The sequence below is a fragment of the Mirounga leonina genome, unplaced genomic scaffold (genome assembly GCF_011800145.1).
Source record: "Mirounga leonina isolate KUSES-001 unplaced genomic scaffold, KU_Mleo_1.0 Mir_180, whole genome shotgun sequence".
Classification (NCBI taxonomy): domain Eukaryota; kingdom Metazoa; phylum Chordata; class Mammalia; order Carnivora; family Phocidae; genus Mirounga; species Mirounga leonina.
Window position 1 is genome coordinate 17,295,032 of NW_023270469.1, and position 18,966 is coordinate 17,313,997.

At 48.4% G+C, this 18,966-nt stretch overlaps 1 protein-coding gene across 1 annotated transcript in view; it reads right to left on the reverse strand.

Moving 5' to 3' along the window:
- CDH1 (cadherin 1) overlaps positions 1–15,504 on the reverse strand; it is an 81,046-nt gene extending 65,542 nt beyond the window's left edge. Inside the window, exons 1-2 of the mRNA XM_035024903.1 lie at positions 15,039–15,504; positions 14,056–14,170 (exon numbers count right to left, since the gene is read on the reverse strand). Coding sequence (XP_034880794.1) covers positions 14,056–14,170; positions 15,039–15,086 — 163 coding nt within the window. The 5' untranslated portion in view covers positions 15,087–15,504. The remainder of the gene's footprint in view (positions 1–14,055; positions 14,171–15,038) is intronic.
- Positions 15,505–18,966: the final 3,462 nt, after the last annotated feature.

Sequence of the window (18,966 nt, forward strand, 5' to 3'; positions counted from 1 at the left end):
TAAGTGTCTGCCTTCAACTCTGGTCATGATCCTAGGGTCCTGGGATTGAGCCCCATGTTGGGCTCCCTGCTCAGCGGGAAGCCTGCTTCTCCCCTCCCCTCCCCGCCCGAGCTCTCTCACTCTCTCTCTTTCAAATAAATAAATAAAATCTTTAAAAAAAAATAAAGCAGAGGGCGCCTGGGTGGCTCAGTCGGTTAAGCGACTGCCTTCGGCTCAGGTCATGATCCTGGAGTCCTGGGATCGAGTCCCGCATCGGGCTCCCTGCTCGGCAGGGAGTCTGCTTCTCCCTCTGACCCTCCCCCCTCTCATGTGCTCTCTCTCTCTCTCTCTCATTCTGTCTCAAATAAATAAATAAATAAAATCTTAAAAAAAAAAAAAAAAGCAGAAACAACTAACAATAAAAACTCAGTACTTCAAAGAGTTTGTTACATGCCAGGCACTGAAAACACTTTAGACATGCTAACTCACTGCATCCTCTGTCAACCCTGTGAGGCAGGAACTGCAATTTTATCCCCTTTTTATAGGTGAGAGGACTGAGGCACAGAAAGTTTGAATAACTTATCCAAGGTCATATGGCAAGTAAGAGTTGAGTCAGAATTTGAACCCAGACAATCCTGCTTCTCATACTGCCCGCCCCAAATCACCTTCACTCCCGGAGGGGACTCAAAGAGACTCTTTCCTTCGCTTCACAGGATAAGAGAGAAATAAATGCTGAAGGTTAAAGTCACAACCTCGATGTTGTGTTCAATCTCCGTTGAAACCAGGAGTGCAGCCTCTCACAGCTGGTAAGTGAAGTTCAGTTTCCTTGATTGAACCACCTCCCAGGTATTTAATTCCCAAAGTTTTTAAGTACTCCCACGGTTCAGGTGAGAGCATTAGCAGAAAGGAGGAAGAAAAAAGAAAGAGAGAAATTATAACTAGATTCCAAAGCCCAAAGAAAAATCAGCACAATTTACATGAAAGCTTCCACATCAAAGACTCTAATGACAAGCTCTGATGCAGATGCAAGAGCATTTCTTTATCAATGCAGACTTAAGTCAAAAGGTACAGGAAGTACACTCACAAACTCTAATTTCTCCAGAAAGTTTAAGTCATTACAAGCCCAGGAGCCGAGGTGGTAATGAAATCGGCCACGTGACCTTCACCAAGCAGCTGTGAAGCCCTGTCATTTCTGCAAAACCTCAGTTCCCTTCTTGTTAAGAGGAGAGAGATCTTAGGGCCAGTATCCTGGGATTTATGACTAAGAGCAGGCACCGCATGTACCTGTTCCTAAGAGGGTGAGGTCACAGAGTGGATTCAAGCTGCTCCTGATAACCTCACCAGGAGAGGCCGCTGGGCCGGTGACTCAGGGCTCCACCCTACCTGTCAATAAGCACCCAGGCTACTATCCCATGGCTGACTCAGGGGGTGACGTTTTCTACAGAAAACGCACAACTTTTCCCACAAATAACTTGGTCATCCTGTTCCCTTTTCAAACACTCCCACACAACTGGGATGAAGGATCTGAGGGGGAGTTAGTTTGCAGCCTTTTAAAAGTCCCTCCTACTTCGCTCTGACTAAGAAGGTCTTGGGACACTGGTATACATGTAACCCCCAGCCCCCCACCCACACGCCCAATGTGCTCAAGAGTTATGATGCCTTTGGGACAATCTCATCCCCCTGCACGAGGAGGTTAAGAAAACCAGATTTAGAGTCCTATTCCTCTCGGGCAACACACCAAGGGGCGGGTGGCACGGAAAGCACCTCAGATCCTAGTTTAAATATGACACCCGTTAAAGGAGATGTAGTGACAATTAGCTCTCAGGATTATTCCTCTAGAAAAATACCTGCCCGGAGATTAGCCTTTTTCCCCCCACTCTTGAGGTGTAGTTGACATAAAATATATTCATTTCAGATGTACAACATAGTGATTGACATTTATACACATTACAAAGAGATCACCAGATAAATCTAGCTACCATCTGTCACCATATAAAGTTGTTAGCCACTATTAATTATATTCCCTATGCTATACAGTGTATCCTGTGTCATATTTTTTTTTAAGATTTTATTTATTAAAAAAATTTTTTTAAAGATTTTGTCAGAGACAGAGCACAAGCAGGGGGAGCGGCAGAGGGAGAAGCAGGCTCCCCACGGAGCAAAGTGCCCAATGTGGGACTCGATCCCAGGACCCCAAGATCATGACCTGAGCTGAAGGTTGACGCTTAATGGACTGAGCCACCCAGGCGCCTCACCCGTGTCTTATTTTAATATCTGGAAGTCTGTACCTTTAAAGAGAATAGTCTTTATTTTTTTTAATAGTCTTTAAATGGCATCAATAAGGACTTAAAACAATGTGGGAAGCCCAGGTCCCTCAAAGACCTAGACCCATTCTAACACCTCTTGAGCACCTCACTTCCTCAGGTCTTTACATAAATGTCATTTAGTGATGATTCCCCCAAACCCCTCCACTCCAACACTCATAGTTCTATCCTCTTTCCTCCTGTATTTTTCTCCTTCCACAGACCACCATGCTGTCTCCTGTCTCCTCTGATGAGAAGGGAAGCTACATAAGGGCAAGGATTTGGGGTTTTGTCCTGTTCTAGCCTCAGTGCCTAGCTAAGCACAGTCCTGCTGGCAAGTGCTCAACCTAAATCTGTTCGGTGATCAGACAGAAGACAGCCGTCCGGAAGGACTTCTCTCCCCTCCGAGACCTTCAGAGCAGGAATTACCCATCCTCCACACCTGGCCAATCACAGACCATCTGTGAAAAGTTGCCTTTTCCTGCTGTAAAGAGCACAGGCTATGCTGTGCTCCGGAGTCCAAAAGCCACCAGAACACCCGGCCAGGCTCCCCTCTTTCCCGTCTGCCTGACCCGCACTAGCTTAGCCTCTCAGAACTACAACGGTCACGTCTCACTGGTTGGTGAGGTTTAAAGGAGAGAGACAGCATATGGGAAGATCTGGACACAGAGTAAGTACTTGTCAGTGAAATGTTGTTTATGAGAATAGAGGATGAAACGGTAATGATTTTTTTTGTTAAGTATGTCTCAAATACTGCATGGGACATACTAATACAAAATTAGTCACTATTTATCTGAAATTCAAATATAATTGGGCATCCTGTACTTTTATTTGCTAGACCTGGCAACTCTACGCATTAGGTAGTTACCCTCCTGAAGACAGGGTGATGGATCTTACATAATGATTTATAAGATACTGCCCTACAGTACCCTCTCAATATTTTTTTAAGATTTATTTATAAGGGCGCCTGGGTGGCTCAGTTGGTTAAGCGACAGCCTTCGGCTCAGGTCATGATCCTGGAGTCCCTGGATCGAGTCCCGCATCGGGCTCCCTGCTCAGCAGGGAGTCTGCTTCTCCCTCTGACCCTCCTCCCTCTCATGTGCTCTCTCTCATTCTCTCTCTCTCAAATAAATAAATAAAATCTTTAAAAAAAAAAGATTTATTTATAAAAATGGGCGCCTGGGTGGCTCAGATGGTTAAGCATCTGCCTTCGGCTCAGGTCATGATCCTGGAGTCCCGGGATCGAGTCCCGCATCGGGCTCCCTGCTAGGCGGGGAGCCTGCTTCTCCCTCTACCTCTGCCTCTCTCTGACTTTCATGAATAAATAAAACATTTTTTAAAAAATTATAAAAAAAAGATTTATTTATAAATAAATATATTTGGGACAGAGTGAGTGAGTGTGTGAGAGCACAAGTCGGAGGGGGGGAGGGTGATGGGAAGAGGGAGAAGCAGGCTCCCCACTGAGTAGGGAGCTGATCCCAGGACCTGGGGATCATGACCTGAGCCGAAGGCAGAAGCTTAACCAACTGAGCCATCCAGGCGCCCCACCTTCTCAATACTTATTGATCAGATGGATTTTGGAGTTGTGAGATATGTATCTTGGCCATGAGCTAATTAAGATGTCTTCAAGTTTTTGTCTTGGGAGTTTAGCATCCCTCAACAAGTTCCTTCCAGACTTCTGTGCATTGCCAAGAACCAGAAGAATGGATACCAGGTCTTAATTAATGGCCCTAAAGGATGTTGTAGATACCCAAGAAGAAGGTGTTGGGTGTAGCTAGGAGTCTCGCTCAAGGAAGTTGTTACCCAGACAATAGGAAACCAAACAGATGGCTCCAGCCGACTCGGATCTCTGTTTAGATTTTGATCTGGTGCTTCCTTACACCAAGAAGTGTGGGGCAGAAATGGCTCCTGTGACCTTTAGACTCTAGATTGCAAGCTGTTTTGTGACAAGACAATTAGGTAAGGTTACGCTAGGGGTGTCAGGGCTCAGAGAAGCTGGAGCGTGCCAAGCAGAGACACATGCCCTGTGAATATCCCCTCCTCGTGTCCTTCTATGGCTCATACTGACAAAGTTCTAGCTTTTCTTTAAAACCAAAAGTGCCCTGGAATCATTTCTAACTACAAAAAATATGTTAAGATCTATACATACACACTGAAACCTCATTTATTCATTCAACACTTACTGAGTACCTATTATGTGCCAGGCACTGTTCTAGATGCAATACAGCCTGAACTAAACAAGATGAAATTCGCTGGCCTCCTGAAGCTTCTATTCTACTGGAAGGAGACTTTAATGGACAGAAGAAATAAGTGAAATACATAGCATGCTAGATGATGAAATGTGCTACAGAGGGGGCACCTGGGTGGCTCAGTTGGTTGGGCGACTGCCTTCGGCTCAGGTCATGATCCTGGAGTCCCTGGATCGAGTCCCGCATCGGGCTCCCTGCTCAGCTTCTCCCTCTGACCTTCCCCCTCTCATGTGCGCTCTCTCTCTCTCTCAAATAAATGAATAAATAAAATCTTTAAAAAAAAAACAATATAAAAAAAAAAAGAAATGTGCTACAGAGGAAAATAAAGCAGAGGAGGAGGAAAGGGAGTGCTAGGAGAAGGGGTAACTATCTCAAATAGTTTCAAGGGTTTCAAGAAAGGCTTCACTGAGAGGGTGACATGTGAGCAAAAACTTGGACCTAAATGAGTGAGCCGTGGGGCACCTGGCTGTCTCAGTTAGTAGAGCAAGCAGCTCTTGATCTCGGGGTCATGAGTTCAAGCCCCACGTTGGGCACAGAGCTTACTTAAAAATAAATAAGCGAGTGAGCCATGCAGGCATCAGAGAAAAGTATTACAGACAGCAGTAACAGCCAGTGCAAAGGCCCGGAGGTAGAAGTGTGCCTGCTGCATTCTAGGTACAGTCAAGAAGAAATGTCAGTAAGGGGTGGGGGAAGTGTTGTGGGGGGGGCAGACCATGGAAGCTTTGCACATCATAGAGAGGACTTTGACTTACATTCTGTGTGAAATGGGGAGCCACTGGTGGATTTTGATTTTTAACTTTTTTTTAAGATTTTATTTGTCAGAGAGAGAGCAAGAGAGAGCGCGCGAACATAAGCAGGGGGAGTGGCAGGCAAAGCAGGCAGAGGGAGAAGCAGGCTCGTCGCTGAGCAGGGAGTCTGATATGGGACTCAATCCCAGGACCCTGGGATCATGACCTGAGCCGAAGGCAGACGCTTAACGACTGAGCCACCCAGGTGTCCCTAACTTTTTTAATTGAAGTATAATTGACATACATTTTATTAGTTTCAGTTGTGCAACATACTATTCACTATTTGTATTAACTTGAATTTTAAAAACCGTAACTCGTGGCTGTTGGATGGAGAGAACACTGTTGTGGGAGACAAGAAAGGAGGCTGTTGCAATAACTTAGGTGAAGACACTCTTAAAACTTCTTTCGCGAAAACTCTTCTGGGAACAGAAAAGGTGTATGAGTGAGTCTGAATGCCAAACCACAGAAACAGGTGTTTTCCCTATCCTTCAACTTGCCTAGGTACCATAAATCTGAAAGGCTTTCAGCTTGTTACAAGCTCTCCTAATTACAAAGCCCACTAATTATTACCTAGGCCTTGGCCAATTATCCCACAGGGTCCTGTGCTGGCCACAGTTTATGATTTTGCTCATGGTGAACAGGTTCAACCCTTCTAGACAGGCTCCATTAGATCCCAGCAATAACACCTGAGCTCACAAGGATCCGGGCCCAGACCTCTCTCGCACCTTGAAAGAGTCCCAGTTGGAACCTTAGTTTAGGACACTTTCCCTCCCAACTCCTAATTCTGAATACCAACTGAACTGCATTTTCAGAGACCCAGAAAGCTGAAGACCAACAGAAAGGAAAAGAAGTGCACTTCAGCTAGCATTCATTTGGAATTGGAGGTAAAAGGGAGACAGGATGGAAATTACCCACATGTGGAAGACAAGAGACCCTTCAAACGCAGCAGCAGCTGAATTCCAGCATCACAATTAAAATTAGGGATACAAAAGGTATAAAGACATCTTTTCCTAAGGGGAAGGAGGGAATTTCTTACCCTTAGGAAAGGTGACTTAGGTTCCACTGGAGATGCAGTTTGGCAACAAGGCACAAGAGGGGCACTATGAGAGCGTGGGTTTTGGGAGATAAAAGTAAAGGACTGTCGCCCCACCTACGCTACTTCCTTGGTCAGGGTGATAAGGAGACTTTTTCACTGTCGACCACATACTTTTTTTTTTTAACACATACATGTATATTTTAACCAAGTGAATGATTTGTCTAGTAAAAGAATAGGAAGGGAGAGGAATAGAAAGAGAAACCCCAGGGCACCGGGCAGGCTCAGTGGGTAGAACATGCAACTCTCGATCTCAGGGTCGTGACTTCAAGCCCCACGCTGGGCACAGAGATGACTTAAAAAACAAAACATAACAAAAAACAGAAAGACAAAACCCTCTATTAACTGCAGACTCAAGTCCAAAGCCTTGGGATAGCCTGGCTGCAGCCTATATAAGCAGTTACATCCTGGGATCCTCCCCTGCAAGCTACCCTCCCTGTCCAAGAAAGCACAGCTCCAGCCTGGCTCCTTTATGCCCCGCCATGCCTCTGAGCACCCCGTTTCCAATTCCTGGAGAGCCTGTTCACCTTCTCTGGCTGAAATCCTCTCACTCACCAAAGTGACCGCTGAACACTTCCCTACCACACAGCCCTTCTCAGAAGGTAAAAGGTACTGGAATTACCCTCTGCAGGGTTCTCAGAGATTTCTGCAATCTCCCTGAGAGCAAGGGCTGGGTCTAAAGTCAGTACCCCTAGCACTGGCTACATAGTGGGGAGAGGTATGTGCATTGGCTACTCCTCTGGGTCCCCCCATTCCTTCCCCATCAGCCCCATTGCACACCCATAGAGCACTCCTTCACACGCATGGCAGAAGGACCAGCCTTATCCCTTCTGGATCCACAGTGCCCTTGAATCCCTTGGCCTTACTTAAGCTGGACAACCAGATGTTCATACACCGGGCTGGCACCAGGTATTTACTCATCCGACGTTTCTGCCCTAGCTACTGGAGTTGTCCACGGCAATGAATCTGGTGGCAACAGCAACCTGGGGAGCTTTAAAAAATGCCATATCCAGAACCCCACTCTCAAGCTCAGTGAATCTGCAGGAGGGCAAATCTGTATCTTTGAAGTGTTCCAGGTGATTCAATACTTAGCCATGCAGGTGAGCCATAATCTCAGGGGCTGGGGCATAGCATTTTTGGCAATGGGGAAACAGACAGTATCCTAAAGCTTGTTTATTATGAAATAATTTTATTTATTTTTTAAAGATTTAAAGTAAGCCCCAACGTGGGGCTCAAACTTCCAATCTGAGATCAAGAATCACATGCTCTACCAACTGAGCCAGCCAGGTGCCCCATGAAATATTTTTCAAATTAGAAGGGGTGCCTGAGTGGCTCAGTTGGTTAAGTGTCTGCCTTCGGCTCAGGACGTGATCCTGGGGTCCTGGGGGGTCCTGGAATTGAGCTCTGCTCAGGAAGTCTGCTTCTCCCTCTCACTCTGCCCCTCCCCCCATGCTTGCATGAGCGCAGCGTGCTCGAGGGCCTGCGCGCTAGCGCTCTCTCAAATAAATTAAAAAAAAAAAAAAAAAAACAAGACAGAAGCTGACAATTTCAATCTTCCCATTCCAGCTGCTCCTTGCCCCACTCCAACTGCAAACAGTATTCATGAGCAGGTCCACAGGCAGCCCCACCCAGGTACACTGCAGAGTGGCAAGCAAGAAAACGCCACAGAACTACCTTTCCTAGCAAAGGGCACTTTGGTCTAGTCACTGTTTGCAGAGCAGTGTTTGCTTTAACACAGAAGCAGGGAGAGTGAGGAAACTGGTTTGGCTGGTTTACTGGGTGGGAAAGGACACAGGGAAAAGTTTGAACCAAAGGTAAAACACACGGTAGAGGCTCAAACAGAAGGCACCAAATAGTCCAGGGGCTTTAATATTTAATATGCATTGAGCACCTGGTACTATTATGCCCATTTTACAGATGAGGAAACTAAGGCTTAGAGGGTAAAGTCCTTGGCCAACATCCCCTCAGCCAGCAAGGGGCAATTCAATCTAGGCAGCCTGACTCAAGAACCTTCTAAATGATGGAACTGTGGCTGGGGGTGGGCTGGGGGTAGGGGGTGGGGGGTGGGGATTGGCGGTAGATGAGAGAAAGGAAAGGGAAGAGGAAATGTGCAAAAAGTGGGTGGCTAAAGCCCTCCCAACCATAGCAAACATGAGCTGAGATGTATAAAAGGTAAACTTAAATTAGCAAGAAAAGAGACAGAGATAGAGAAAGGAAGAAAGGCTACCAGGAGGATTTCTTTTGACCAAAGATAAAAAACACTTAAAAATGACTGCCTTTCCCCTTCCAGATTCAGGTTTGAGGGCTCCCACCTCTGTGCTCTGGCTCTGAGAGGGAAGCACTCAGCACACTGTACCCCTGGGACACACTTATCAAGGTAGCCCAGCTTCCAGAACCACTGAAGGGCCGTACAACCCTCACATGAGTCTTAGAAAGTTCACGGACTCACCTCCATTTTGATCAACATCTAGGGCTGACCTGAGGCCAGAGAGTTTGAGAGAGGGAAAAAAAAGGAAAGAAAATGTATGAGGGATAATAAATATTTATTAATTCATCATTTGTTTAAAATATCTGAGTGCCGGGGCTCCTGGGTGGCTCAGATGGTTAAGCGTCTGCCTTCGGCTCAGGTCATGATCCCAGGGTCCTGGGATCGAGTCCCGCATCGGGCTCCCGGCTCCTTGGGAGCCTGCTTCTCTCTCTCTCTCTCTCTGTCTCTCATGAATAAATAAATAAAATCTTAAAAAAATAAAATAAAATATCTGAGTGCCTACTCTGTCCCTAAGAAATATGAGGCACCATCTAATGAATCTTTCCTGTTTCTTTACATCATCTCACTTGCTCTATGCTCAGCTCACATCGGCTTTATTCATTACTGTAACCCCAGAGGCTAGTCCAGTGCTGGCACTCTTATTTGTTGCCTAGCCAAATAAACGAACATACACATTTAAGTCTCACAACAAACCACTAAGTATTATTGCCTCCCCCCATTCACAGACGGGGAAACAGAGGTTCATTGAAGTAAAGTGATTTACCCAAGGTCACACAGCTAGGAGCTGAAAGGCAAACCTGGATCTTCTTTTTTTAAAGATTTTATTTACCTGTGGGGCGCCTGGGTGGCTCAGTCGTTAAGCGTCTGCATTCGGCTCAGGTCATGGTCCCAAGGTCCTGGGATCAAGCCCCACATCAGGCTCCCTGCTTCGGCCAGAAGCCTGCTTCTCCCTCTCCCACTCCCCCTGCTTGTGTTCCCTCTCTCGCTGTGTCTCTCTCTGTCAAATAAATAAATTAAATCTTTTAAAAAAAGATTTTATTTGAGAGACGGGGGGCGGGGAGAGAGAACAAGTAGGGGGAGGGGCAGAGGAACAAGCAGACTTCCGGCTGAGCCAGGCTAAATCCCACCCCTGGGATCATGACCTCAGCTTCAAGTCAGACACTTAACCGACTGAGTCACCCAGGCGCCCCAAACCTGGATCTTTCATGTGCTTACTCAGACTATCCTGACCAGGAATACAGACTTCATTCCCTCATTGAAAGCCCAAAGCCCTGAAAGGAGATGGGAGTTGAGGCAGAGTGGAAACCCAGAAAGTCTGAACTGTGACAGGTGCCTCTCGGGGATTTTAGGGTTTTGGCAGCTCCTGGGAGATGTAAGAGCTGATTGCCTCAGCGTCTGGCTTATCTGGGGCTACGCTTGGAAGGGAATGTGTAACAGACACCAAGGTGAGCATTTCGGAAGAAGAGACTCACCCAATATAAAGCCCCGGAGAGCAAACAGGGATTTCCACAACCACCTGGCAGAGGCAGGGCAGGTTCGGCAGGCCCCACGGGGGAACAGCAGGCAGACTTCCTTACACAGGACGCATGTGAGGAAGCCTCGGCTTCTCACAGACACAAAGACAAGAACAGGAGGACCCAGGTCTCCTTCATCAGTGAGCGCAGCACCAAGCTTTATCACCGAAGTGAGTAATGAGGAAGTGAGTCTGAGGGGTGGGAGAGGGAATCTGATGATGTAAGGGAGATCCCAAAGCAGGTTTCTGTATTTGTTTTTTTTTAATTTTTTTTTTTTTTTAAGATTTTATTTATTTTTCAACAGAGAGAGAGACAGCGAGAGAGGGAACACAAGCAGGGAGAGTGGGAGAGGGAAAAGCAGGCTTCCCACTGAGCAGGGAGCCTGATGTGGGACTCGATCCCGGGACCCTGGGATCATGACCTGAGCTGAAGGCAGACGCTTAACGACTGAGCCACCCAGGTGCCCTGTTTTTTTTTTAAAGCCCAGTTTAATTAGGAGGTCTGCACACTGTTTCTACCACCTTTCAGCACATCTTTTAGAAAGGGGAAATGGATGTATTTAATCCACACAAGTGGGTGCTTGTGAGCTAGGTCAATCCATCAAGCAGCCAGAGCTCAAACCCAAAACATAAACCCTGTTTGCCCAAAACCAGGTGGTAGAGGAAGCAAAGCAATGAAGCCATCAGTTTAAAAGCCTACCTGCTTTTCCTCCCCCCCACCCCACTCCCCCCACGCCTCAATCAACTTAAAGCAGAGGGCACTATGATGATACTTCTTAGATCCCAAACTGTCTAATAGCCTGGGTTTCGCAAACCAGTTTGTGCCAGGAAAAAGAAAAATGAACAGAAATTCTAGAGAACCAGTTTATAGTGACTTGTTTTTTAAAACCTTCTCCATTTTAGAACCTGGAGAGAAACCAATGAAATCAATACAAGGCTCCGACTGTGGGGTCAACCATCTCACAGAGCACAACAATCACCCCAGCAAACCACCCCAGGGTCCCGAGTTTGGTCAAACCCTATTTGTGACACTCTATGGCCAATGGTGGACAAAAAGTAACAGGTTCCTTGTTTTCAAACTCCCGTGAGGGGCGCCTGGGTGGCTCAGTCAGTTAAGCATCTGCCTTCGGCTCAGGTCATGATCCCAGGGTCCTGGGATCGAGCCCCGCATCGGGCTCCCTGCTCGGCAGGAAGCCTGCTTCTCCCTCCTCCCACTCCCCCTGCTTGTGTTCCCTCTCTCTGTCTCTCTCTGTCAAATAAATAAAATCTTAAAAAAAAAAAAAACTCCAGTGAAGCAAAGTGTTTGTGGAGCCAATGTTTAAACCTAGTGCTAGGGGCACCTGAGTGGCTCAGGCGTTAAGCGTCTGCCTTCGGCTCAGGTCACAATCCCGGGGTCCTGGGATCGAGCCCCGCATCGGGCTCCCGGCTCCACGGGAAGCCTGCTTCTCCCTCTCCCGCTCCCCCTGCTTGTGTTCCCTCTCTTGCTCTCTCTCTGTCAAATAAATAAATAAACCTTTTAAAAAAATAAATACATAAATAAATAAACCTGGTGCTAATGTCATATCCCTCCATTTCCTTGGAGGGCCCAAAGAGTGAGGCCACCACCCTAACTCCCAGCTGCCTTTTTAAAATCACAAAGCCAGTTCTCTGAGGTCGCATGTGATTTTACCAGAAGGGCACTCCCATCCTGGGGTAATTGGCTAATTCTACACTGGATTGGTAGGAAATCCCAAAACAGTGAAAGGTCAGAAAATTTGTTAAGTGGGGTGGGTCTTGGATAGAAAGAAACTGAAACCAGCCACACGACCAAGGAGCTCGAAGAGGCGGCCCCTCCCACCAGGATCACCAGCCCCAGACCCTCTGCCCTTCCCCCTAGTCTGATCCATCACCACCACCTCCTCTCCTCAGGCTCCTGCCGCATCAACATCTCTGCTCTCTCAGGCACACAGTGAAGACAACACCTGCTTCACAACGGACACTAACTCTCCCAAACGCCATCTTTCTTCTTGAGATTATTGAGAAGGGGAGAGAACAGGAGAAAGACCAGAGGCTATGTTTCAGTTTCCTCCCCTGCAAAATCGACGAACAATGGTGCCTACCCTCATAAAGCAAAATTAAGTAAAAGGAAACACTTGCTCCAGAGTCTGGTTCAAAAGGAATAGGTGCCGCTATTAATAATAATGGTAATATTTATATTATGTAATAATATTATTGGTCGGACCAAGAGCTTGTGGGGGGAGGGGGGGGCAGAGTGGGAGCAATAAAAGCCAGACTAACCCGCATTTGGGGCTACCAAATGTCCTGGTGCAGGAAAACAAAGTGACAGGAGCTTGTCTTGGACAACCCATACTCACAAACACTCACACTCCCAGTTTCTAACCCTGCCTCCATCTTCAAAGCTGGGTCAACTTTGCCTCCTCCAAGAAGCCAGTCCTCACTGCCCACTGATAGCCATCAAAACATCCCACGCCACCCACATTCTTTGGCACCTAAATGCCCATGTTCCACAGTGCCCTCTAAGTGGGTCCTGGGACATTCTCCATAATCTGCTGGAATGTGACATACTAACAGCAGGCTGGAGTGTCCCTGTATCTCTTCAATTCATTCCTGGGTGCCCAGCACGGGGCTGGGCAGAATATCAACCATCAACTAATGGTAGACCCACTGGAAAAATCAGACAAACACTTCCCTTCTGACTCAATAGAGAGCGCCACACAACGCAGGCCCCAGAAAAGCAAATATGTTTAATCAATGAAGCTGCAGTTTCGGTTGAAAAAAAAAATGCCGCCCACTGTTGGAACAACTTCCAAAATTCAAACAATCTTCACACAGCAGCATGATTGCTGCAGTTTTCACGTGACCAAAGAATGAAGAAATGCAGTGAATTTCCTCTGGGAATTATGGGTGATTTCTCACTTGAAAAAGTGTTTTAGGGGCACCTGGGTGGCTCAGTCGTTAAGCGTCTGCCTTTGGCTTGGGTCATGGTCTCAGGGTCCTGGGATCGAGCCCCACATCGGGCTCCCTGCTCAGCAGGAGGCCTGCTTCTCTCTCTCCCACTCCCCCTGCTTGTGTTCCCTCTCTCCCTGTGTCTCCGTCAAATGAATAAATAAAAATCTTTAAAAAAAAAGTGTTTTATAGTTATGATACTCGCCCCATCAACTAAAATCAAGAGTAAGAAGTCGTTTGGTAGGAAATAAGCATCTGGGAGTCAGTGAAACCAGAAGAGAAACCAAGCTTCCCCTGCTCTCTCACTCCTGAGGACCAGTGAAGTGAAATAAAGCAAACTCTATAATCCCGATTATCACAGTGACAAGGCCCAGAAATACACTGTGTGCCTTTTCATTCCCTGAGTCAGAGCTATCGGGCTTTTTTAAAAAAACCATTATTCCTTGGGGAATAGTACCTGTATGGAAATGTTTTCACCTCTTTGAGCAAATGCCACAACCTGATAACCAAGAGAGGGCACCCAGATGGTGCAGAATGGGCCCTGGAGTCAGGCCTCATTCAAATTCCTGCTCTGCTGACCTTGGGTAAGTGGACTCCACCCTCTGAGCCTCCATTTCCTTATCTACAAAAGGGGAATTACTGAGCTCTCCACCACCCCCCCCCCCATACATCAGGTTTCTGAAGTCTGAAATGACGGTCTCTCAAGTGGTCAGGACAAAATAGGACACATTAAAGGCCTCTAAGTAAGTGCCCCCTTCCCAACATCACCATACAAGGGTAGCCCTCTCTGGTTAAGGTTTAGATCCCTTCATCTGTGTAAATTCCAAAGGGGTATCGTTTCAACCAGGACAAAAGGGCTTTGCCCAGGGGCGTGGAAGGGCAATTTCTCAGACCCTTCGCAGGCTCAGGACTTACCTCTGCCCAGGACTCGGCCTCTCTCCAAATGTCGCCGGGGCACTGTGAACGTGTAGCTGTCAGCGCCAAAGCCAGGACGGCAGGGCTCTGGCTCCTGGCAGAGCCACGATGAAACCTGGAGTAGGGGAAAGGTATGAAACCAGGGTGACCTGGGAGGGGGGGGGTTATCCCCTCCTGCCCACACCGAAACCAACTGCGCCTCCCCTCCCTCGCTCTCAGCGTCGGCGTTGTGGGAGGGAGCCACACTCACCCCCAACCCCCAGGGCAGGCAGCCACGCCAAACTCTTTCACTCCGAAACCTGCTGCCGCCAAGCCCCCAGGTACTCCCGGGAGAGGGGGCTGCTGGGTCCGTGCCTCCCCACCAAGCACCCCTATCCTTGCGGTCTCCTTTTTCATTTCACTGGAGGCATCTTTACTCTTCCCCCACTTCACTTTCCACACACCGGGAACGCCCCCACTCCCAAGTCTACCTCCTCACAAGGAGGGGCGCCCCAACACCTTTGAGCCCTTTATTATCCCAGGGGAGCCTCCATACCTGTTTACTAACCCTTCTTTACACGGCGGCTGCCTTTATTTCTATTGATTTCCCTTTCCTTACCTCGGGGGTCGTCCGCATTACTCCTGGCTCCCCTTGACTTGCACCGGGACTCCCCTTTTCTGTATCCTGACCCCCCCACGCCCCTCCCCCACTGCCCGCCCCTAGCCCGTACTGCGGCCAGCCCGGGATCCCCCAGGCCCACAGCGAGGCTCGCCCCCCCGACAGCTCGAGGATTCACGCGAGGGAGTGGGCAAAGCCGCGCTCGCTCTCCACCCGCTCCCACTCCCACCTCCGCGGAGCCCAAGAGCGCGGCGCAGCTTCCAGGCCGTTCCTGAAACTAAACTTTCTTGGGAGAAGAGGGGGCGACGACAGAGAGGAAGGGGGCCGGGGCGCGTGATGGTGGGGCCGGAAGGCGTCCCCCGCAAAGCAAGGGGACGCGACGTACCTGTAGCAGCAGGAGGAGCGCGGAGACGCTAGGGTACCGAGGGCCCATGGCGGGCCGAGCAGGGGTCGGGTCCTGCGGAGCTTGGCGGGGCGACAGTTCGGCAGGACTTCCGCGAACTCACAGGTGCTCCGCAGCGCCGGGCGCCAATGAGCTGGGCTGCGTCGCGGCCGCCAGGTGAGCCTGAAGGCTCCGCCCCCGGCGCCGCCGATTGGCTGCGGCTACACCTGCGGCCCACAGCCAATGAGCGGCGGGGCTCAGCCTCAGCTTCCTCCGGCGTGGTGGGGGCAGACGGCTTCAAGCCGCTTCAAGCTGCTCCCGCCCAGTGAGCCGCTACCCGCACTTGCTCGAATCAGGATGTGGAATAGGGGTTCCATAATTCCTGTTACCTCCAAGTTTCCTCCCAGCTTCCCGGTGCCTCACAAACACCTGGGGACAGAAAGGAATTTACGCTTTATCTAGTTTTTTGTTTTTTTTTTTTAAGTAGTCTCTGCGCTCAACGCGGGGCTTGAACTCATGACCCTGAGATCAAGAGTCACTCTCCTTCTACCGACTGAGCCAGCCAGACGCCCCACTAGCTCTGCCTTTTTTTTTTTTTTTTTTTTTGACAGAGAGAGAGAGAGAGAGAGAACAAGCAGGGGGAGGGCAGGGAGAGGGAGAAGCAGGCTCCCTGCTGAGCAAGCAGGGAGCCCGGTATGGGGCTGGATCCCAGGATCCCAAGATCATGACCTGGGCCTAAGGGAGACGCTTAACGGACAGAGCCACCCAGGCGCCCCCGCTTTTTTTTTTTTAAGATTTATTTATTTTAGAGGGAGAGATTAAAGGGGGGAGGGGCAGAAGAAGAGGGAGAGAGTCCCAAGCCGGTTCTGAGCTAAGCACAGAGGCGGGGCTCGATCTCATGATCCTGAGATCACTTGAGAGGAAACCCAAGAGTCGGTTGCTTAGGTGGAGTAGCTTAGGTCGCCTAACCGACTGAGCCTCCCAGGCGCTCCTAGTTCTTTTTAACTGCAGGTCTCCATAGGTCGTGAGTGTGCAAGTCAATCCACTGGGTAGGACCCACCTTTCAAAACCTCAGTTTCTCCATCTTCCAAACGGGAACAATAATCACAAACTCCTTACTAGGTTGTGAGGTTGCCATACAATTAATAAGACCAATGTTTCCTGCGCCATAAACGCTCTGTACAAATGTGAGGGATAATAATAGTAACAATAGGTGCAGCGCGTTGAACGTTAAATGTGCCAGGCTCTATGCTAAACATTTAATCTTATCTAGGAACAACCCAAGAGCTGTTGCTGTTCCCGTTTGATAGGTAACTGACGCATAAAGAATTGGAGGCCACTAGGAGGTGGTGAAGGACTGGAACCCACCCCTCTCTGATTCCAGGGCCCTTCTTTCTATAGCTTCACCTCATGTAGATCCCAGATCATCTTGGAGCTGGAGCCGTAGTTTTCAGTCTTCGATGTTATCCTGGAAAAGACCCTTTAAAGATCATCCAAATCTGTTATTTGCAAAGAAGTTTCAATGTCCCATAACAAGTTAATATCAAAGCCAAGACTGGAGCCTCAAATCTCCTGATCCCCAGATTGGTGCTCTTAACACTACACTATTGTCACTACTGCCTTCTCTAGAGAATTCTGTCCTTAGGAAAATAATTTTAGAGTCAAAAAAAGAATAGACACGCAAATGTTAGGTCAGATAGCTTCTCCGTCTGACTGCCAGGGGCCAGCAGCATCTGTGTGGTTTGGCTACCCTGACAAGGACACTATGTTTCCCTTTACCCCCCCAAGCATGCTCAGAACTCCTAAACACTGTGTGGAGTAAACTGCTCACCAGCTGCATGACCTTGGGCAGCTAGGTGCTCTTATCTGTATAAATGGGTCGATGGGAGCTATGCAAGAAAATCACTGAACAGAATACTTGGCACTTGGTAGCACCCACTCAGTAAATGTTTTGGTGTGTTGGTCGGTCTTTGGAAAGGATCACTCCTTTCCCCCCTTCCTCCTGGAGAAGGCCATGTTTAGAATATTTCACCCAGAGGGGCACCTGGGTGGCTCAGTCATTAAGCGTCTGCCTTTGGCTCAGGTCATGATCCCAGGGTCCTGGGATTGAGCCCCACATCGGGCTCCCTGCTCAGCGGGAAGCCTGCTTCTCCCTCTCTCACTCCCCCTGCTTGTGTTCCCTCTCTCGCTGTGTCTCTCTCTGTCAAATAAATAAAATCTTTAAAAAAAAAAAAAATATTTCACTCAGAGCGAAAGGTGAAATTGAGGTCACTGAGGCTACTTTCTCAACCCAGAGGAGAGGTGTTGTTGCAAACCAAGACGGTGTTTTGAATCAGCCCAGTACTCCTCCCCTACCTGTCCCCTCAGTTTTAATGGGTTTCTGAGTACACGCCCAGGCCATTTGGATTTCTGCATTTTGGCTCTCTCTGCCTCTTAACCCACCAGAAGGCTCATAGGGAAAGGTCTCCAGTATTTCCTTTCCCACTGAGTCTCCTGCCTGACTGTGCATTAAACAAGATAATGGAAATACAGAAAGAGGCGTTTCCCCCATGGGGCAGCTTGTCCGTTTATTTTTTTTCTCCCAGTTATGTAAAAATACATATTTAAAAAAAAAATACATATTTTATACCATTGCTCGGCCCAGGGAGCCTTTAGGGCTTTGCTTTCCTCCACCCAGCAAGCCCTGGCCTTGTAACTCTGAAGCGACTCTCATCGACTCTTCCATTACACTCTGATAATTCAATAAAAAGGATTTTAGAAAACAATTAGGGGCAGTGAAGACAGGTCGGCATGATGCTCTCTTCAGACTTCTCAGCAAGTCCTTCAAGCTCCAGGAACAGTGGTGAAGGACTGCGGGCTCTCAGCTGTCCAGAGTGAGGAGGGAATACTCAGGAGGCTGGAGGGGGAGCACTGAGTGACTATGGCTCTCAATGAATTGCCTCGGTTTCCTCTTCCATCAAAAAAGATTTCCTCTGGGCACCTCGGCGCAGTCGGTTGGGTGTCTGACTATTGGTTTCAGCTCAGGTCATGATCTCAGGGTTGTAAGATCAGACCCCACATCGGGCTCCGCACTCAGCACAGTCTGCGGGGGACTGTCTCTCCTGCTTCCTCCCGCCCCTCCCCCCTCTAAAATAAATAAATAAATCTATTTTTTATTAAAAAAGGATTCCTCATTGTGAGGATCAAAGGAGCTGATGTTGGGCTATGCTGCTGATAGCCTTTGATCTCAAGTTGCTGGAGGCTTCACATTCCCCTCTAGCTGCGGAGAGGGTAGCATGTCACTTGATCCTTTCCAGTCCCAGTTTCCTCTTCCATAAAATGGGGATGCTGATAGCACTTAATTCACAAGATTCTTGTTAGCTTTTAGCACTCTTGGCTCAGTACATTCCCTTACCAGTTCTAGGCCCAATTGTGAGCCCCTATGAAGCCTCCCCACCCCCAGCTCTGCTTTCCCCACTGCCACCATTAAAACCTATTAGGCTGTCTCTGGCTGCTGTGGGGGAAAAACTCTTTGACACAAGCTGGGTTAGTCTTTTCAACCTTCCCAAGGGTCATGTGCATTTTAATGAGGGCTCTAGGGTGTGCTTCTTTCAAAGGAATGAGAACTTTGGAGCTAGTAAACTGGGCCCAAGATTCTTAAAGTGGTGTCTGTGGCTGGGCTTCCGGGAGGTCCATGTACCCCGGAGATTGTATGCAACTGTGTTGGTGCACGTGATTGGGTCCACTGCATGCATTAGCTTCCCAACTGAGGGGAGAAAAAATCAACAGCTTGGAGTTAAGAGCCCTCTGAGAGCCTGTCCAATGTTAACGGTAGATTTTCAAGTATCTACAGCGAAAAGAAAGGTTGACTAGAGGCCTTGCCAGTGGATGACAGCCCCTATGGCTGATGCTAACCAAACATCCATCGCTGCGATGAGAACGCCAGGTCTCC